Source organism: Eleutherodactylus coqui, unplaced genomic scaffold (genome assembly GCF_035609145.1).
Source record: "Eleutherodactylus coqui strain aEleCoq1 unplaced genomic scaffold, aEleCoq1.hap1 HAP1_SCAFFOLD_28, whole genome shotgun sequence".
Lineage (NCBI taxonomy): Eukaryota > Metazoa > Chordata > Amphibia > Anura > Eleutherodactylidae > Eleutherodactylus > Eleutherodactylus coqui.
This window is the reverse complement of record NW_027101783.1, coordinates 460,126-480,344: the sequence shown is the minus strand read 5'-3', so window position 1 is coordinate 480,344 and position 20,219 is coordinate 460,126. Positions and strand designations below refer to the sequence as shown.

The following is a 20,219-nucleotide window of genomic DNA, read 5'->3' as shown; positions in this document are numbered from 1 at the left end:
TCTCCTGCACACCGGCGCTTCCTCCCAGCCCCCTGCTCAGACTCCTCCCCTATATGGTTCTGCACTAAGATCATCAGAGGGGAGGAGTCTGAGCGAAGGTTCGGGAGGAAGCACCGGTATGCAGAAGAAGCTGCCGGCCCGCGCAGAGACCTTAGTGAAAGTAATGCAGTCAGTGTGTGGAAAGGAGGCCCCCTGGGCCCCCGGGGCTCAGGGACCGGGTCGCAATCGCGACCCCAGCAACCCCTATATGTACGCCTATGGCTAAGTGTATCCTTAGGGTTTCACCAGAAAGAGGGCAAATGAGTGTCCTTTTGACTTATGTTGGGACAGTATTTGTTGGTATACTTAAAATTAAGGTATGGTATAATATGGCATAGTACACTACATAGTCTACTGTATGTCTATATAGTGGGGCATGTTGCAGTTTTCCGTCAGAGCTATATCTTAGCAACCTTTCCCAGTATACATGTCAAACAGTGGATGAAATCATGATGTGAATACCGCCTAAGAATACACATTAAATGTCTGGTATTTTAACAGCTTTCTCTTTTCTTCCTTGTAGCAACACGCAGCTTGGATTATCCCATTTTTTTGTTACCAAATATTTGACTTTGCTCTCAACTCCCTGGTTGCTGTCAGTGTGCTTGTCTATCCCAACACAATCCAAGACTACCTGCGACAACTGGTAAATATTTCTCTGTATTCTTCCATCTCTGATAAGAGCTGTTGTGTGCAGTCTTGTTGAGTAGATAGAGGAGGATGTAACCACAAGGATAGAGGAGAATGTATTCACAAGGCTCTGTATATTACTGTTAAAATATAACTAACTTTTCAGACAACTTCTGCTCATCTAATAGCCTGTGTGTGTGTCATCAATCTTTTAATATAATTTCATTAATTTGTTTTTTGTTTTACCACTGAAAATCATGTTTGAAGTACAGCGTCTCTGCAATCCACTGCTTGTCATTAGGCAGTCAGCTTCTCTAGTAACTGGGATGTTAGGATGTCTTTAGCTAACTTGACAGGTTTAGCTTCCCTGCACTTACACTGCTCTTAGATCTGCTGTCAGTGTGTACACAATCTGCTTCCCCTGGTCTTATATTTACCTAAACTGGTATGTGCACTTATCTTTATGTTGTAAGCATTATACATCACTCCTTTCACAGGCTGAACTAGATGGACATTGTCTTCATTCAGCCTAACATACTATGTTACTATGTTTCCACAACAAACTGTAGAGGCACATAGTTCCTATAGATAAGTACACATACCAGGTTGGGTAACTATACAATCAGGGGAGTAAGAGAATATGTACACACTGACTGCAGTTCTGAGAGCTGTGTGAGTGCAGGGAAGTTAAGCCCGTGAAGACAGCGGCTTCCCCACAGCTAAGAAAATCCTAATTACAAAGTGAATTTATTCTTTTTCTAGATACATAGAAGTGATAAAAACATTGGCTGCAAAGTGCATGTACTGTAATATTTACAGATTTAGATATATACAAAATGTAAGTAACAATCCAGGCAGAAACAACCACTTTACTCATTACCCGAAAGCAGGGGGAATCTGGTGCAAGGCTATACAGACAGCATTCTGATGAATGAATAGGAGTTGTAGCTACAGCCTGCAGCTGCAGAGCACTGATTGTGGTGGGGTGTGACTTTGACAACTGCAGCTGCATCTGAGGTGTGCCGCTGCATCAGTTCTTTCTCCTAGAGACTTTTGGTTGCCTAACACTCCTAAAAATGTGTATTTGGGATCAATTCTATCTCAAACTTTAGTGACACATTTGGGCCCATTTTACCAGTTCATGCTAAAAGTTTTTTTGTAGTTTCCCAACAGATGCAAAAACCATATGTTGGGATTTTACCACTAAACACAACTATTGGATAGGTGATAAATGTGTGATGGCTGAAGGTCCAACCACTGAAACCCCCAATGATCACTAGAATGGTGGTTCCTGAGTCCCCTTTAGAGAATGGAGAGGTAGTGCACATGAGTGGCCACCTCTCCATTCACCGTCTATGGAAATAGTCAAGCGTTGCAATTGGCTACCTCCATCGGTCCCATAAAGATGAATGGAGCAGTAGTAATGCATGCCCACCACCTCTCCATTCACTGAGGGGACTTGGGGAGCGCCATTTTACCCTGTGGATAGATGACAAATGTTTTTACTAGGATAACCCTGTTAAACTGTGAACATGTTTCTCTATAGTCCAAATGCTACTCTGTACTAAATGTGAGCCACTAAATCCTTTTAGTCTTGGCGACCTTTTTGACCAACAATGACGTGGTCAAATGTACAGATAACAAGATAGTCACTTAACCTTGAAACACATCTCCATGACATGACCTGCAGGTTAAAAGCACTTCTCTGTCTCAATGACCATGACAAATGTGAAAGCTTTGCTGTTTAACAGAGGTGCAAGAATCTGATTTTATTGCTATTTTTGTAATGAGTTTGTGTTTAATTCATTTACACATGGATCTCGGCCAGCATTCCCTTCTGCAGTGTCGGGATGACATAAATTGTGTTAGATAAGGTTCGGCTGTCTTGCCAAGTGAGGCTTTTAATATTTCCTTGTAAACGCCTAGTCTCTTTCTGCTTCATCTAGAAGTGGTGGCTAAGAATGATTATTATGGCGCTGAAGTAGTCTTACGTCTCACCAGGTGTTTCCTCATATTATGTCTTAGATACATGTTTGTTAAAGGGATTTTCCAGGAATAGCTGAATCCCATTTACTTTAACCCCTGAAGGACATGGCCTATTCCAACCATAAGGACGTGATGATTTTTGGGGAATTTTCATCTCCACTTTTCAAAAGCCATGACTTTTTTTTTATTTTTCCATCAACATCGCCGTATGAGGGCTTGTTTTTTGCATAGCAAACTGTAGATTTTATTGGTACCATTTTTGGATACATATAGTGTATTGTAAGACTTTTGTGATTTTTTTTCTGTGGACTGGTATGATTACAACCATACAAAAAAAAAATTCTAGGTTTTTCCACTTTTAAAAAAAAAAACATTTCCTATCATTGCATTCAAAGTCACATAATTCTTTTATTTTTCCATGGATTGAACTTTGTGAGGACTCGTTTTTTTGTTCTGTGACATGCTGTTGTTTTTTTTTTGTTCCATTTTGGGGTACATACAGCTTTTTTGATCATTTTTATTGTGTATTTTTGGAAGCAAAATAAGCATTTTGCCTCTGTTTTTTAGGGCTCTTTCACACAAACGAATGCGTTTTTATGTTTTCTCATCCGCACCATATATTCACCAGAATGGACATTTTTCCGCCATCACAACCAAAGTTTTCTCGCCCATTCACACGAAGCGATGTTGCACCCCGGAAAACCCTCACTGAGTTAAAATATTCAGGATGCCTTGCAATGCCTATACAGATGCACCTGTAAGCTTTTCACATTGTTGGACGCTGCTAAAATGCCCCTCCCTCCCTTTCTTGTTTCAGCTCCCGTAGGAGTCTATGGGAGTCGCTGGAGTATATTGGGTAAATGATAGCCACTGTATATATGCTGGCCGTATTTCGGTCACGTATGTTCCATTTTTAACGGTGTGACAAATTTACGCACCGTATATTCGCCCATGTGAACGAATGCATTGGAAGACAAAGCAGATGGTTGCGTATATCGGTCGGGCATAAAAACATCGCCGTTTATGCGCTCATGTGAGAGAAGCCTCAGGATTCTTTAGTTTTTTTGCCATGCAGGATAAATAGTGTTTACAATTTGTTGTATAGCTTATTATGGATACGCTGATACTAAATATGGGGGCTTTGAAAATACAAATGGGAAAGTGTACGGAAAAAAAATTATTTTTATTTTCCATGTTTTTTTTACACTTATTTATATTTATTTTTTTAAGGGCTCAGTCACATGGGCACCGATGCACCCGTGTTTCTGCAGGATAAGACCGTTGCACTGCCGGTGCGGACGACTCTCCACACCGGCCGCCAGCTAGAACACATGTCCTGCAATGGAGCCAGTCATGCAGAGAGACGTCCACACCCGGTGCGGACGTCTTATCATGCAGTAACACGGGCGCATCGGTGCCCGTGTGCTTGAGCCCTCAGACATACTTCTGTCCCTGTAGGGGACTTGAACCATTAAAGCCCTGATCGCTAAAATAATGCACTGCAGTACTTATGTACTGCAATGCATTATGGTTCACTATAGCGATCGCAGACCATGGCAGGTCCGGACACCAGTTTATGGCATTCGGTTGCCATGTCAACAAATTGTCCCTCTGCAATTACATTGCAGAGTGCGAATGACGTCACGGTGGGAGCGGGGATCCCTGCTATTGCAGGTTGAGGTCGGCTTCTGAGCCTGCACCATCCACACGGTGTACGTTTACCTGCTGCTGCATCAAGTTTCCCCCAGCCAGGACGTAAACTTATATCTTGTGGCATTAAGGGGTTAAAGGGGTATTCCGGTGCTTCAGTATTAATGACCTATCTTCAGTATACGCAGAAACGCATGACAATATCACTCATATACATTTTTTATCTGAAAAATATATAACTCTAATGTATATACTAGCTGCATTAAAAAATGCAAGGTTGTTCGTGTATATGATCAAAGTATACTGGCCCATCCACCAACGCTTAGGTGAACATGTTTTGATCACACTATATACTAAGAACCTTGCATTTTTTAATGTGCCAGGAAAAAAAGCAAAAATAAAAAGTAAATCATCTCTGGTCCTGAAGGGGTTAATGTAATATTGTTTCTGCATTACAGTTAATGTTTAGATGACATCATCAGGTCACTTGACCACTCCGCGAGTCCCGGGTGTGACTGAGACATACTGTACTTTGGCTGCATTTTACAGCAAATCCTGGACTGTTTTTTTCCTTTAAGCGACCAAAAACCTCCAAGATATTTCGGCAGACGTCCGTCCGTAGGAAGAGCGAGGCGAGAGTAAAAAAAAAAAAAAGCAGAGACTGTGAAAGTGTTTTCTTCGCCAGCTGTTCCTTTCTGATGATGTTCCTGCTTTGCTAATGAATTGTTCTCTAAAGTCTTCGAAAGAGCATCTGCAGATTGTGCTGGCCGGTAACCGCTCATAATTGCAATAGATAGTCTGCGCCGTAATGTGATCCTCTTGGCTGTTCTTCCAGTACGACTCTAGAGAGCTGGCGCAGTTCTGTGCAGCAATAACATAATTGTAGCCGAAATATTACTGCTTAGCTTGCAAAGTTATAGAGGAAACAGTAGAAACCGGATGAAAATGAATCATATTGTGGGTTTTCCATTCTTTTAGCCTGACACGTATCTGGTCAAAAAATATTTTTGGATAAATTGTTTTTAGGAATTCCACTAGTTCACAGTATTTTGCCCACTGAGATCAACTGAACCTCAGTTAGATCTTTCAATATGTCATTTTAGCTTTTAGACTATATTTCCTTCCAGTAGTGCTATAGTCTATGACTATACTGACTCGTGTAATAGACATCAGTATACTCTATATGAATGGAGCGGTCAGGTACAGATCAAAATACCACTTACCCAGGCTTGCCTACCTGCCTGCTATACTCTACCGGCAACTGAAAGTGATACAAAGTTTAATATCATAGAATGGTAGCGTTGGAAGGGACCTCCAGGGTTATCTAGTCCAACCCCCTGCTCAGTGCAGGATTCATTAAATCATCCCAGACAGATATTTGCCCAGACTTTGGTTGAAGACTTCCATTGAAGGAGAACTCACCACCTCCCGTGGTAACCTGTTCCCCTCATTGATCACCCCCACTGTCAGAAAGTTTTTTCTAATATCTAATTTGTGTCTCCTCCCTTTCAGTTTCATCTCATTGCTTCTGGTCTGTCTTTGTGCAAATGAGAATAGGGCTGATCCCTCTGCACTGTGACAGCCCTTCAGATATTTGTAGACCGCTATTAGTTCTCCTCTCAGCCTTCTTTATTGCAAGCTAAACATTCCCAGATCCTTTAACCGTTCCTCATAGGACATGATTTGCAGACCGCTCACCATCTTGGTAATTCTTCTCTAAATTTGCTCCAGTTTGTCTATGTCTTTTTTAAAGTGGGAGCCCAGAACTGGATACAGTATTCCAGATGAGGTCTGACTAAGGAAAAGTAGAGAGGAATAATTATCTCACGTGATCTAGACTCTATGCTTCTCTTAATACATCCCAGAATTGTGTTTGCCTTTTAGGCTGCTGCATCACATTGTTGACTCATGTTCAGTCTATGATCTATTAGTATACCCACGTCTTTTTTACATGTGCTGCTGCTTAGCCCAATTCCTCCCATTCTGTATGTGCTTTTTTCATTTTTTTTGCCCATATGTAGGACTTTGCATTTCTCCTTGTTAAATACCATTCTGTTAGTCGCCGCCCACTGTTCAAGTTTTTCTAGATCTTTTTGAATACTCTCTCTCTCTTCCCTAGTGTTAGCTATCCCTCCTAGCTTTATGTCGTCAGCAAATTTAATCAGTTTTCCATCAATTCCCCTTCTCCAGATCATTTATAAAAATGTTGCACAACACTGGGCCTAGGACAGAGCCTTATGGTACCCCACTTGATACATTCTTCCATTTGGATGTGCAGCCATTTATGACCATTCTTTGAGTATGATCACTCAGGCAGTTAGGAATCCACCTAACAGTTGCCTTGTCAATCCCATATTTAGTCCTTTTTTCAATAAGTATCGTATGAGATACTTTGTCAAAGTCAAGATATACTATATCCACCGCATTTACCTGATCAACTCAGCAGTGATTCTTTCATAGAAAGAAATTAGATTTGTCTGGCATGACTTATTTGTTACAAACCCATGCTGGCTCTGGTAATTACTCCATTTTTATCCAAGTACTTGCATACATGCTGTTTAATAATTTGTTCAAAAATCTTTCCCGGTATAGAAGTCAGGCTCACAGGACTGTAGTTTCCCGGATCCACCTTCTTCGCTTTTTTGAAGATAGGGACAACATTTGCCCTTTTCCAATCTTCTAAGAATTCTCCTGTTTTCCAGGAATTTACAAAGATTATGGCAAATGGCTTAGCAATTACCTCCACTGCTTCCTTTAGTATCCTAGGATGTAATTCATCTGGACCTTGAGACTTGAATTCATTTAAGTCAGCTAAGTGTTCCCTCACCATCTCTCGGCTTATAGATAGCCTACATTCTTTTATTCCCCCAATAGCACAGGGAAGATCAGTTGATGTTCCATCTACTTTCTGAGAGAAAACAGATACAAAATAGGAATTTAAAAGTTCGGTCTTTTTAACATCATTCTTAACCAATTCACCATTTTCATCTTGTAAGCATCCTATAGCATCTTTGACTTTTTTTTTGCTTTTCACATACCCCCCAAATCCCTTTTTATTGCTGTCTGCCTCTGTTGCAAACCTCAATTCATTATTAGCTTTAGCTTTTCTGACACTTGCCCTACAGTTTCTGCAGACCACATTATAGTCTTCTTTCGATATTCCCCCTCTTTTCATTTGATAAACATATTTTTCTTCCTTTTAACATGTGTTCAAGTTCTGTGTTCATCCATCCTGGTCTCTTCAAATGCTTCCCATTCTTCCTTCTTTCAGGGATTGTTAATAGAGATGAGCGAGCATACTCGCTAAGGGCAATTACTCGATGGAGCATTGCCCTTAGCGAGTACCTGCCCGCTCGGAAGAAAAGATTTGGCAGCCGGTGGCGGGCGGGGAGCGGCTGGGGAGAGTGGGGAGGAACGGAGGGGAGATCTCTCTCTCCTGCTCTCCCCCCCACTCCCCCTGCTCACTGCCGCAACTCACCTCTCACCCGCGCCGGCAGCCGATTCTTTTCTTCCAAGCGAGCAGGTACTCGCTAAGGACAATGCTCCATCGAGTAATTGCCCTTAGCGAGTATGCTCGCTCATCTGTAATTGTTAACGATTGTGCTTTGAGAATCTCATTTTGCAATATTTCCCAACCTTCTTGGACATTTCTGTCATTAAGAACCTCCACCCATTGGATTCTTCCTACCCTCTTTCTGAGTTCATTAAAATCTGCCTTTCTGAAATCCAACCTTGAGGTCTGAGTTTTCTCAAGTCTTCATCCTCCATACCCCCATAGGGGGTGTTAATGATTGTTCAGTCAGAAGACTATCAGTCCCTGTAGGGTAAACAAAGGCAAAATTCAACCATCTTCAGTATAAGAAATATTAGATGATGTGTTGCGAAATATTGCACTGTGTGGGAAAATGCAGAACAAAGTTCCTTGTCTATCACACAAATTTTGACACAGATTTGAAAATGACTTAATTCTGCTGGTAGTTCAACAACATCAAAATCAGCATTTAGGCATGAGGATTTTGAGAACGGGATATTCTGCAGCATCTTGTGAAATATTCAGTATGTGTGAAAGCATGCTAAGGCTCTTCATACAGCAGGACCGAATACGCCCCCTCTCCGTTTATCACTGACTGGTATAATACAGTGCAAAACAGAAGCGTAATATATAAAAGTGATCAAACGATTAAATTTTTAAGTTCCCTAGTTAAACTATTTGTAAAAAAAACTTAATTAAGTTTAGAGAAAAAAATCCCAAGAAATTAAAAAAAAAACTTTTTCTTGCATAATTTCATGGAAAAACTCAAATATTAAAAAAAAACTATACAAAATTTTGGTTTTAGCACATCTGCTACAAGCTAAAGTATAAAATTCTAATGATTTTTACTACCTGCCGAAAAATGGAATAAAAAGTGGTCAAAAAGTCATATGTGTGCCAAAATGATGCCAACTTGTTCCACAAAAAAAGATAAGCCCTCACACAGTTGTGTCAATGGAAAAATAAAAATCGTATGAGTCTTGGAATGCATCAACAGAGAAACAATTTTTTGAAAATGTTTTTGTTATGTGAAAGTAGTAAATTATTTAATTAAAAATCTATAGAGTTGATATTGCCGTAATTGTATTGGCTCAGGGGATAAAATTATAGTGTTATTATTTGTACAGCACAGTAAAAAAATCAATGTTAGAATTGCTATTTTCTTCCCTCTAAAAACTAATAAAATTTGTACAATACATTCATACTACCGGTATGTACTTCATATGCTGCCAAGATATGATTTTTGGAATGCAACAATGAAAAAACAGCAAAAAAGCTTGGTTATTAAGGCACTTAATAGGCAGTTTCCACCTTACAAAGTAACTATCTGTCACTGCCATTATACCAGCCATATTAGTTCTTATGTGGGTAATTACTTTTTTATTCAGTGAACTAATGGATCCCCCTCCTCCCTCTCACGGCACAGGAACTTTCTTCCTCCCACCTTTTACTTTCACTCTACATGCTTAATCAAACCTATGTCTGTAGAACATAAAACATGATCTAGGGTAGTACTAATGAACAAATCAGTTGATGTGGTGACATTGCAATGAGCTCAAGTCAGCAGGTGTAACTTGAGTGGTTGGTTCTAACTCACACCTAGTCACCGTGGTGCCTAGAACAGAGGCTCTTGCAGCAGACGGATTACACACAAATGATAAATGACTGCAGTAGCAAAATTTCTATGCTACGCCAGTGCCTTAGAGGGTGGACATGTATTTGCAGTGGTGAAATAATGAGACAAGTCCACGTAGATGGTGGTAAACCGAAGACACACAGCTTACTCAGTGATTGAAGAATTAACAAACAATTCGTACTTTGTAGATTTGCAATCAATGGCAACTTTAACAGATTATCTGATTATGAGTAAAACAAGCATTGATTCTTCAACTCTCTCTCTGTTAGGCAGGATGCGCCCGCCAGTCCAAAGGCCCATTTACACGGAGCAATGATCGCTCAAACAACAGTTTGAGTGATAGCTTTGAGCAATCATTTTGCATAAACTATTAAGTAGCTACCCAGCTACTTAATAGCTATTGGGCGTGCAAATGAAGCCTTTAGCTGAATGCAGTTCATAGCCCAAGGGCTCTTATCTGCTTTCAGTTCTTTTGTGCTCCGACAGGAAACAATGCTATCAGCACTACCCACGGAGAATTCCTGATAAGACCACATGACGATTTTTAGGTTGGCCTGAATTTGATGATCAGCTAGCAGTGCACGAAAAGTAAACAATGGCCGCACATTTAGACGCAACAATTATCGCTCAAACAATCGCTTTTAAGTGATTTTTGAGCGATCATCACTCCATGTAAATGGGCCTAGTTATCTGGGAGTTGCTCCGGATGGTTATTGATAGAGGTATGAAGGGACTAGTGTAGGAGTGTCTGCACTTCCTTTGTCTGCTAGCTACGCGGGGACAAGTTTCACTCACATTTGAGAAGTGCCCTTTCCGTCCAGCAGCCGCAGAATCTGCCCTGACTCAGGTTCCTTTCAACAGATTTGAAATAAACTCTGCGTCCAATCCGAGTTCTGTCGGCTCACTACTCCTCACTGTTCTTTAGTTCCGGTGCTCTCCTCCAACTCCCGATCTCTGGTAACTTTGTAAAGTGGTGCAGCTCCTCACTCTGCTGCCTCTCTCTCTGCCTCCTCCTCCGACTAACTCCTCCACTTCCTGTCATTTCCGCACTTTTTCCTCCTTTGTTATCTCTTCGGAGTCAAATCTGCAAATGTAGAGTCAAGCAGCACTCCCCCTCTATTTCAACCCAGTCAGGGTGGGGAGAAAAAACAATGCAAAGGCGTAGCTGTGGACATCGTACCAAAAAAGCACCCAAATTAGTCCAACAGTTATAGATAAATGGCAACATAAATGGTAGATACAAAATATCCAAGCCTTTATTGTTCCATATTTTAAAAAATATATATTTTTTATCTAACACTTATGCTGCCGTATATATATATATATATATATATATATATATATATATATATATATATATATATATATATATATATAATCTCTTTGGAGTCAGTCACAGAGGTAATCTATGGCATCTGCAGGTGGTCTTGTCAGTGCCTCAGAGCTGAATCACACCTAGGGGCAAATGAGTTGTGCAGAAAGTCATCAACTTTTGTAGCACTCAAGTGTTGTCATTCAATGTTGTACGCGTTGTCATCTTGGATGGGTAGATGACTCTCTGTGGATTGGTTTACACTGATGTAATGGTGTTGGTTTTATATATATATATATATATATATATATATATATATTTGTATATTTATATATATTATGTTGCCATAAAATCCACTTTTGACTGTCTAGTCTTCCTTGAGGCCCTCGGGGACAAACTTTGAGAAGGGGATTGGCAACTCTGACTCAATTTACGCTAGTCATGCATTAAATTTTTTTTCACTATTTTCTGAACTTCGACATCAACCTACTATGTACTATTCAAAAAGATGTTAGATTGTGGCAGAGAGGCCTTTAGACTACCATAGGCACCAGGGACTGAGTGTGATCGTTACCTCTGCTCTGTTACTTCTATGTCTACCGGTAGTTTGTAAAGTACTTGTCTAGTCTAACATCAACTGACCATAATGATATGAGAGCCATTTCTTGAAGTTACAGGACATGCTTCAGGATAGGATTACACAGCGACCCTGGAAGAAACCTGGGTGACGCTACTGTGACCTGCAGATTGCAAAAAATTAAACCTCAGTGAATTTTACACAAACTGAGCAGTCGCGATCACAGCAACTTGCGAGCAGCACCACAACCCCATTGACTTCAATGACAGTGCAAGATCACAGTGCTACACTGTTTTTTTTGATCGCACGACCCTTGTCGCTGCTAAACTCACCATGTAGTCCTAGCTTTATCATGATGACCAATTAGTCCCAGTCCAACAAAATATGTTTTATAGGAATAAATCCTATTCCAGAAGGTTTCACTGGTTTGCTCCAGATTGGTTATAATGAGAAGCTTCATGCATGAATATATGTATTTGAACTCACAGATGCTATCCGTCAGCCCCCACAATCTTCTGGTTTATTCAAAGGAAGTACAATACAAAATATACTGAATATGACGTACCAATTACATGTATGCCCCCCCCCCCCCCAACATCATAACAACTCATGATTGGCCTAGTATGTAATGACGCTAATGATTAACATATGTTTACGCCCCAGGTGTATGTCGCTATGTGAACATGTAATTCCTATATACCCAAGTAGCATAGACTTTATTAATATTCCAATCTGGACCAAAAGTATGCAGTCAGAGATAAGAAGTTCCTAATCTAAACTCCTACCCCCTTCACTTCTTCTCTTTGCCCCTTGCCAGCTGTTTGTAATGGGAGGGAGCGGCGCAAAGGGAAAGTTGCTTAGCTCCCGCCCAGTCCCACCCCTTCCCATTGCTGGCAGCCGACAAGGGGCGGAAAGGCGGCGGAAGCTTAGCACACTAGCTCCCAAGCCCTCCCCTTGGCGAGAGACGGTGAGGCGGCAGAAAGGGGGAGGCAGTTTGGCAGAGCTAAACTGTCTCTTCCCACCTGACGGCATTCCAGGACTGTCTGAACGGGTGCACAAACGGCAGATTTGTGCGCCCATTCACGCGATTTTCGGTCGCGCTGTGGCCGTGACACGGCCAACTAAAAATCGCTGCGCTCGTGTGAAAGAGCCCTTATTCTTCCTTCTTCTTCTTTTCCTATGTGCAGAGCTTTGTCCATCAATTAAATGTCAGATGATATCATAGAGCAAGCCTGTGCATATGCATACTAACAATGGTAATTCACTGACTGCTTGGCTAAGTCCCTCTAAAGACCAAAAAAATGACATTTGCTGTGTCTATAATCTATTCCTTCACATTGGACTAAATGTGCTATTACACAAATGGCGCTAATGTTCATGATTTAGAGGTAATTGCTGGGCTGCACCTAAACTTGCAATCAGCACTAAATAGCAATTACTAACGGCAGCCACTAGCGCTCATGTACTAGTACCGTAATGCCAAAATGTGTTACTTAGTAACGCATAGAGCAAAATCACATATGAATAAATGGATGATCCATGTAACAGAGTAAATCGGAGTGAACTAAAAACTAACAATCTCACATAAATTGGTTATTTTCTGTATTTTATTCCCGCAGTCAAAAATGAGATGCTGAACCTTTACCGAGCTCAATAATAAGGGGGTCCAGCTATGAATCATGCATGGACAGTATTGAAGCCCCATAGTTTGCGTTGGTCCTAAATAGTTTGCCCTATGAATCTATTCTGCTTCTGTCCATCATTATAAGGATGATGATTCCAAATACACTTGACTGCGTTTCTACCCTAGAAAGAAACTAGCTAGAATTACGAGGAACTTGCATTGCTTTGTAAAGTGGCCCTTTCTTGGTAATGTTACCGGAACTGTTTGTCTTCCCCTGACAGGTCCGCTATAAGGCATCAGCCGTGGATGTCTCCATGGGGCACAACTCATGAGGCTTGAAAGCTTTCATTCCACATAAATGTAATAAAAGTAAACACGTCCCATAAGTCTGCGTTTCCATATGTAATTCTGGCCTCTAACAGACCTCTACAGCCTTAATGTCTTGCTTTGTGAAGGATCGAACCAGGAAACGCTCTTCTCAGCAAGGATGGATGACACATGCAATTTATTATTGTATATTTTCTGACTTTGCTTTTAACCGCATTGTGTTTATTTTGCAGCCATCCAATTTTCCTTACAAGGAGGAGATCCTTTCGGTGAATCCCACCTGCCTTGTTGTGATCATTCTCTTCTTTATAAGTGTCATCTTGGCTTTTAAGGTAAGTGCTTTGATGTCTTATATAGGAGGAGTGTCATTTAACTATGGGTATTTTTTTTATTATAAATGAGCCACAGAATGTATTAGTTATCTTTCATTTATTTTATGCCTTAAATGATCTGTCTGCATCTATATCAAGATACTGAGGGTCCTGTTATTGGGGCTTTCCTTCTATTAGCAAGAGCTGAGTCAAGAACCAGCAAGTATGGAGGGCCACCAATGTTGATTATTCATGTGACAGCCATTGATTTCAGCTGAAATCTGTTTAAAGAGGGTGTTTGTATCTATCACAACATATTGATGTGGTAGGGGTGTTCTGTGATTGGGGCTCTCCTTTGTTAACAAGAGCGAAAAGCTGAGTTAAGAACAATCAAGTGTGGAGGATCACCAACGTTGATTATTCATGAGACACCCGTTGATTTCAATGGACCAACATGTCAGCTGACACCTCTTTGAACTTTCCTTCCCAAAAATTACAGAAGCACTTACTAGCTAACATTCATTAATAAAGAATTGTTTTGCTATAAGACAGATAGAAAATTACAGGTATATGTAGAGGGTATGCCAGGGTGCCCAGGCACATCCCAACACGCACTATCTGGAACACTGTAGAACCTCCAAACCTCCAACTAGGAGCAAGTACACAGGAGTGCACATTTCTCAAGTCTCTGCACAACAGTCTGGTGGACTTTGCCTTTAAAGACTGCTGTCATTGTTTGGGGCTTGAATTCTGGGATCAGAATCTCAATCCTCAAGTACCCAATGCCACCAAAGCCAAGGGATGGGGCTGAGCATTGTAACCTATCCTTCCTTCATGACCCTGTGAATAAAAAAATAACTTAGCCTACTAATTGGAAAAAGAAACAGTGCCACCTTTGTGCAGTGGCTGTGTCTGGTATTGCAGTTTAGCCCTCATTCACTTGAATATGGATGAGCTGTAATACCTTGTCCTACTCTCAATGGATGTAGCTGCATCCAGTCTAGGCGGTGTTCTGTGAGTTAAATGCAACACCAGCAGCATATAATCTGATCCATCAGTGATCTGATAATCCGTCCTCTCTCTCAAAATGGATTTGACAGTGAATTGAGAGTTAAAGGGGTTGTCTCGCAGCAGCAAGTGGGGTTATACACTTCTGTATGGCCATATTAATGCACTTTGTAATGTACATCGTGCATTAATTATGAGCCATACAGAAGTTATTCACTTACCTGCTCCGTTGCTAGCGTCCCCGTCGCCATGGATCCGTCTAAATTCGCTGTCTTCTGGCGTTTTTAGATGCACTTGCGCAGTCCGGTCTTCTCCCTGGTGAATGGGGCCGCTCGTGCCGGAGAGCTGGTCCTCGTAGCTCCGCCCCGTCACGTGTGCCGATTCCAGCCAATCAGGAGGCTGGAATCGGCAATGGACCGCACAGAGCCCACGGTGCACCATGGGAGAAGACCCGCGGTGCATCGTGGGTGAAGATCCCGGCGGCCATCTTGGTAAAGGAAGAAAGAAGTCGCCGCAGCGCGGGGATTCGGGTAAGTAATAAACTTTTTTTTTTTTAACCCATCCCTTGGGTCTGTCTCGCGCCGAACGGGGGGCCTATTGAATATAAAAAAAAAACCGTTTTGGCGTGAGACAACCCCTTTAATGATTTGTGCAGGAGGCAGAGGATGGAGAATAACGGACCGGTAAGCAGGGGAAAAAAACTTTTTTTCTAGAAAGATATATTGCAAAGCTACATATATATGCTAAGACTATTGATTCATACAAAGTTTGGCAGAAAATGGAACCAAGGCCTCTACAGCTCAGGAAAAATGAGAAGGAGGGAAGAATGTGGGACACAATCTGAGTATAGTGAGGGTAATTTCTCACTCAATATAGCAGCTGTATGTGTCTGGATGGACACTCACCTGGCTGAGTTGTGCTATGCTGGACACAACTCCATTTAACATTCGCACTGATATCAATGGGAGGAATTCTTGCAATCCTGGCTGGATATTGGGGGTCATTTCTCCTAGGACTCTTCAACTGGTGGAAATTGACAGGTGTGGAAAACAAAAAGTGGAGAATTTGCATATTGGAGCACCACCATCAAAAGCTGTTTTTTTTTCTCCACTTGCTTTCCACAATGTTTGTTGAAATGACAGTAACCATTTAAGGAAACGATTATTTCCTTCCCTCTTATGTTATTGTCCCAGCTTACATCTAGAAATGGTATTTACTTCATTTCTATGGAAGTTTGGATGTAGTCCTGAAGTTTTACATCTGTTCAGGCAACACTTGAATAAACACTATTATGGCACAATTCTTGACTTGGCGCTCTCTTTACGAGGATCTCACACTAATCTAACCATGTTATGGCTCTATTAGCTTTTTCTATTACATACATTTGGAAAATAATTCCCATGACGACTCTGGGCCTCTTTGTGTAAAGTTAAGAACTCGATTTGAACTTGTGAATGCAAAGCATAACAATGCATAAAATTCCTCATCGTTAGTTTTTTCACACTTTTCTATTGGATATATCATGAGGGACTGATCAGTAGGCTCTCGGCTGTGGGGAATCTAATTTGCCCGAAGAATGAGCTTGCCTAACCCCCTCTTCCTGGATGAGAGGTTGGTGCTCTGCCTTAAAGTGTAAGGGACAGATCGAAAATGCCAAGTGACGAAGGTGCTCAGCTGTTTTATGGCTATCATTCATTTTAATGCACTTTCAGAACCATTGGAGCTCTTTGCAGTAAAGCTACAAAATTACTATTTTTATAGTGTGCATATATATATATATATATATATATATATATATATATACTGTATACAGGAAAGAAGTTGTCATGGCTCACTTTTCGTGTCGGAGGATCGGAACCAGGGTGATATCACAGCGTCAGTCCTGGCCCCCTTGATGCTCAAACCTCACACCTATGCATACTCATTGTCATTTCAGCGCTAGACACCAACAGGGTCACTTCTCTGCTGCTATGTGGATACATCGGTTAGCTGGGAAGTGTGAATCCCAGCTGGCCAATCAGCTTTAGTTTGTACACATATATTCTGGCTCCTCCTCACAGAGAACGCCAGTTATACTCTCAGTCTGAAGGTGTTTGTGGTCAAGTTAGTACCTCTTGCTTCGGTCTTGCATCTCAATTCAGATTAGGGTTGCCACCCCGATTTTTTTTCTCTTTTCTTATCTAAAAATCACAGACAGACAAACATTTTTACAGATGCATCAGAAAAGCATAACGAATGAAACAGATTGATAATGAACACATTACAAGTATTGATTGTGAACTGTAAAATGACACTAATTACAATCTCAACCTGCTCAAGTACCACTGGCATCAAAAGCTTCACGGAGTAATCTATTATTGCTCACGGACATTGGAAAAGATTACCCTATTTTTACAAACTGTCCAAGAATTTCTGGACGCTTGGCACCACTGGTTCAGATTAATTAGCCCGGTGAATTGTTTTATCTGCGGTTTTGCTACATCCAATCTACACATTTGTGGTTCATATTCTTGTGTAACATCTAACCTTTGTCACATTCCCTGTCACCATCTAGGGAGAGTCAGGGTTGCCCAGGGTTCCTTTTGTGAGGGTATATATATATATTGCCATATGTGTTTTTCATGCTTTTATACCTGTATGCAAGTTTTATTCAATTCCAAATGAGAAAAAAACTTTAATACTTCGCCTTACATCAGATATGCCAAGGTTTTGCAAGAGATGTATCTTAAATTCAGAGAAGAAGAACCAGACACAAGGCCGCATGTACTTGGCCGATTTCCCAGAAGCGCAGAAACAAGATATCAAGATGTTCAAATGTACATAATTTTGACTGTCTTAGGCCAGAAATCCGGACTTCCCATATATGGATGTTAGGCCAGACTTCTTAGAATTGTGTGGGTAATTCTTTGTACTGGAGTTAATTGAATACGTGATTTTCTGTATAAGCCAGAGGCGCCTCACTGTCTAAGGCGGAAATCCGGACTGCCCATATATGATTATGAGCCCATCACCCCCTAGTGGTGAGAGGGCAGAGGGTATAAGATCTCATGTAATCTGTAATAAAGTGCGCAGTTTTTTCTCCCGTGTGAGGAGCTAGACCAGACTCCTGTGTGTGGTGTCTCTTCTTACGGCCGGCAACGGGGCAAAGTGGGGTGGGCCCGATTGGTGTTGCACTTAGAATTTTAACCCTCATACTTTTAGGTAGTTTCTCCTCGTATCAGTAGGTTAGGGTCAGATCCCCTTTTTTCTCCACTTTTACGCTTCCCTATTTACTATATTGTGTTATCTGGGTTTGTACTCTGTGTGTATATTCATCCTCTAAGGACACATTAATTACGTGCGGCTCAGATGCTGCTATGTCAAGTGGCATTTGTATCTAATTGTATACATATACAAAGGAAGCAGAAGCTTGCTATAGTTCCTTTGTAGACATTGCCAGTTTTGCAATATTGTCACATGTAACCATTAACTGCATCTTCCGAATGAAATTAATGAGACTTGTGTTTGTACCCAGGCTTACTTGATCAGCTGCGTGTGGAACTGCTATCGGTACATCAATAACCGTAACTCCTCAGATGTCCTCGTCTACGTAACCACCAATGATACAACAGTGAGTTCATGTTTTTCTTTCTGCAGCATTTTCTTAGATGTTTTCTGCAGATCATGACCGACGTAAACAATTATATTGAAAACCTCAAGATTTACATATAAGAGCGATAGGAAATGTTCCCAGTAGAGTTCATTATAAAGGAAGAAATACTTCTTAAATGTGCTGTATGGTTTTAATAAACCCCTGTGCAAATACCCTATTAGAGAATTCCAAATTAAAGTGGTTGTCCCGTGAAAACTTTTGTTTCCATCTCCATCCTGCCCATGGTTCTAAGCATTTTTGTACTTACACTTATTTAAACATTGTTTCTTTTCCAGGACTAACGTTAGAATAGCGCCACCCGCTGTTTCTATCCCCAGATATTCTAGCACTGATGTTAGAATAGCACCTGTTTCTATTCCTTGATAGCCCAGGACTAACATTAGGGCCCTTTTCCATGGGCCAAGAAATCGTTCAGATTCCCATAATCAATTGTCGTTCGGTCTAAATACATGAGTAAAAACCGAACGACGGATCGGCCCGTGTAAACAGGTAGTCATTCATTTCTGAACGATCCCCAGACCACTTCACCTCCATTCAGCAGTATTTTCCAGGATAACAACCCTTTTAATAGAGGGGAACCCACATGCAAGACCCTCCTGAGAGAAGCTAGCATATTCAAGCATCACAGACAGATCATTAATTTCACTAGGCATTGTATAATGTTTCATCTCTCCTGTGGTGGGCCTGCAAGGAAATTGAACCCATTTAAAGGGCCTCAGTCAATAGCTTTGAGAAACATAAACTATGTGAAGGTGTTCAAAGGTGAGGGAACAAGGAGTCTGGGGAGGTATGTGTTCTCACCGGGTCCCCTGTTCCAGCGCTGTGCTCCTGTGAACTTGGCGCTCACACAGCTCAACTCTTTTCAGAAGGCTGTGCCTGCACACCTCCCATAGGGATCAATGGTAGATCGAGCGCTTGGAGCCATCTAAAGAGTCAAGCTGTGTACAAGTGCCAAGTTCACAAGGGACCCAGGGAGTATTAGACATACCTCCGTGGATTCTTAATTCCCTCATATTTCAGCAGCAGAGGGGATGACAGCAGGTTTCCTCAAATACTCTACTCTCTGTCATGCCAAGGTGTGTTATATTTTGCTTGTGTATGTAGTCAGTTTGGCACATTTTCTAGCTCCTCTTGGCCTTGTCCCCTGCACCATGATCTACACGAAAACTGGCATGTTGTCATATTACCCAGAAAAGCCTACGAGATATTAAATACTGTTCTGTAAAAAAACACAGAGGACAGCATTACAGAGATTATCTTTATTGACTAACCAGAAAAAAATACCCATGCACCATGCTGAGAAGCCAAGATATCTCAGCATGATGGGAGTTTAGGTAATATTATGGGGGTGGGAGACCATGTCTAGGAGAACACTAGTATCAGATTTGTAGGTTTCTGCAAAACCTTATGCGGCGCTGACCCCATTTAGAACATATAGTTAAGATCATGATCCTCTGCCACAGCTGTCACAGCTGTGGCAGGGGAGAACAATGTTCTCCCATTGAATTCAATGGAGCCGGCAATACAGCTTGCTCCATTGAAAACAATGGGCTGCCGGCCAGCGCTGCAGTGATTTTGGGGGAAGGGCTTAAAATATAAGCCCTTCCCTGAAAACCATCCTAAAAATGTATTTAAAAAAATCTATACTCACCTCTCTGCATCCAGCTCTTCTCCTGCACTGCTCTGAGGAGTATTCAGCAGGTGGGGATTTAAAATCCCCGCCTCCTGAATGGGCTGCCTCTGATTGGCTGAGCACTGCAACCAATCAGAGGCAGCTCTCAGCTATTGAATGACAGCTGAGAGCTGCCTCTGATTGGTCCCTGCGCTCAGCCAATCAGAAGCAGCACTCACCCATTCATGAATTCAACCTCTAACCAACTTAATCCCTTTCTCACATTAGCTAATGTTAATGTTCATGAGTCAGGGGACACTGAA

The 20,219-nt window shown here is 41.4% G+C and overlaps 1 protein-coding gene across 1 annotated transcript in view; it reads left to right on the top strand.

Annotated features, from left to right (window-relative positions):
- LOC136591280 (lysosomal-associated transmembrane protein 4B-like) overlaps positions 1 to 20,219 on the top strand; it is an 85,834-nt gene that overhangs the window by 48,586 nt on the left and 17,029 nt on the right. The window contains exons 4-6 of the mRNA XM_066588496.1: positions 563 to 685; positions 13,547 to 13,645; positions 18,147 to 18,242. Of these exons, the coding sequence (XP_066444593.1) occupies positions 563 to 685; positions 13,547 to 13,645; positions 18,147 to 18,242 (318 nt within the window). The remainder of the gene's footprint in view (positions 1 to 562; positions 686 to 13,546; positions 13,646 to 18,146; positions 18,243 to 20,219) is intronic.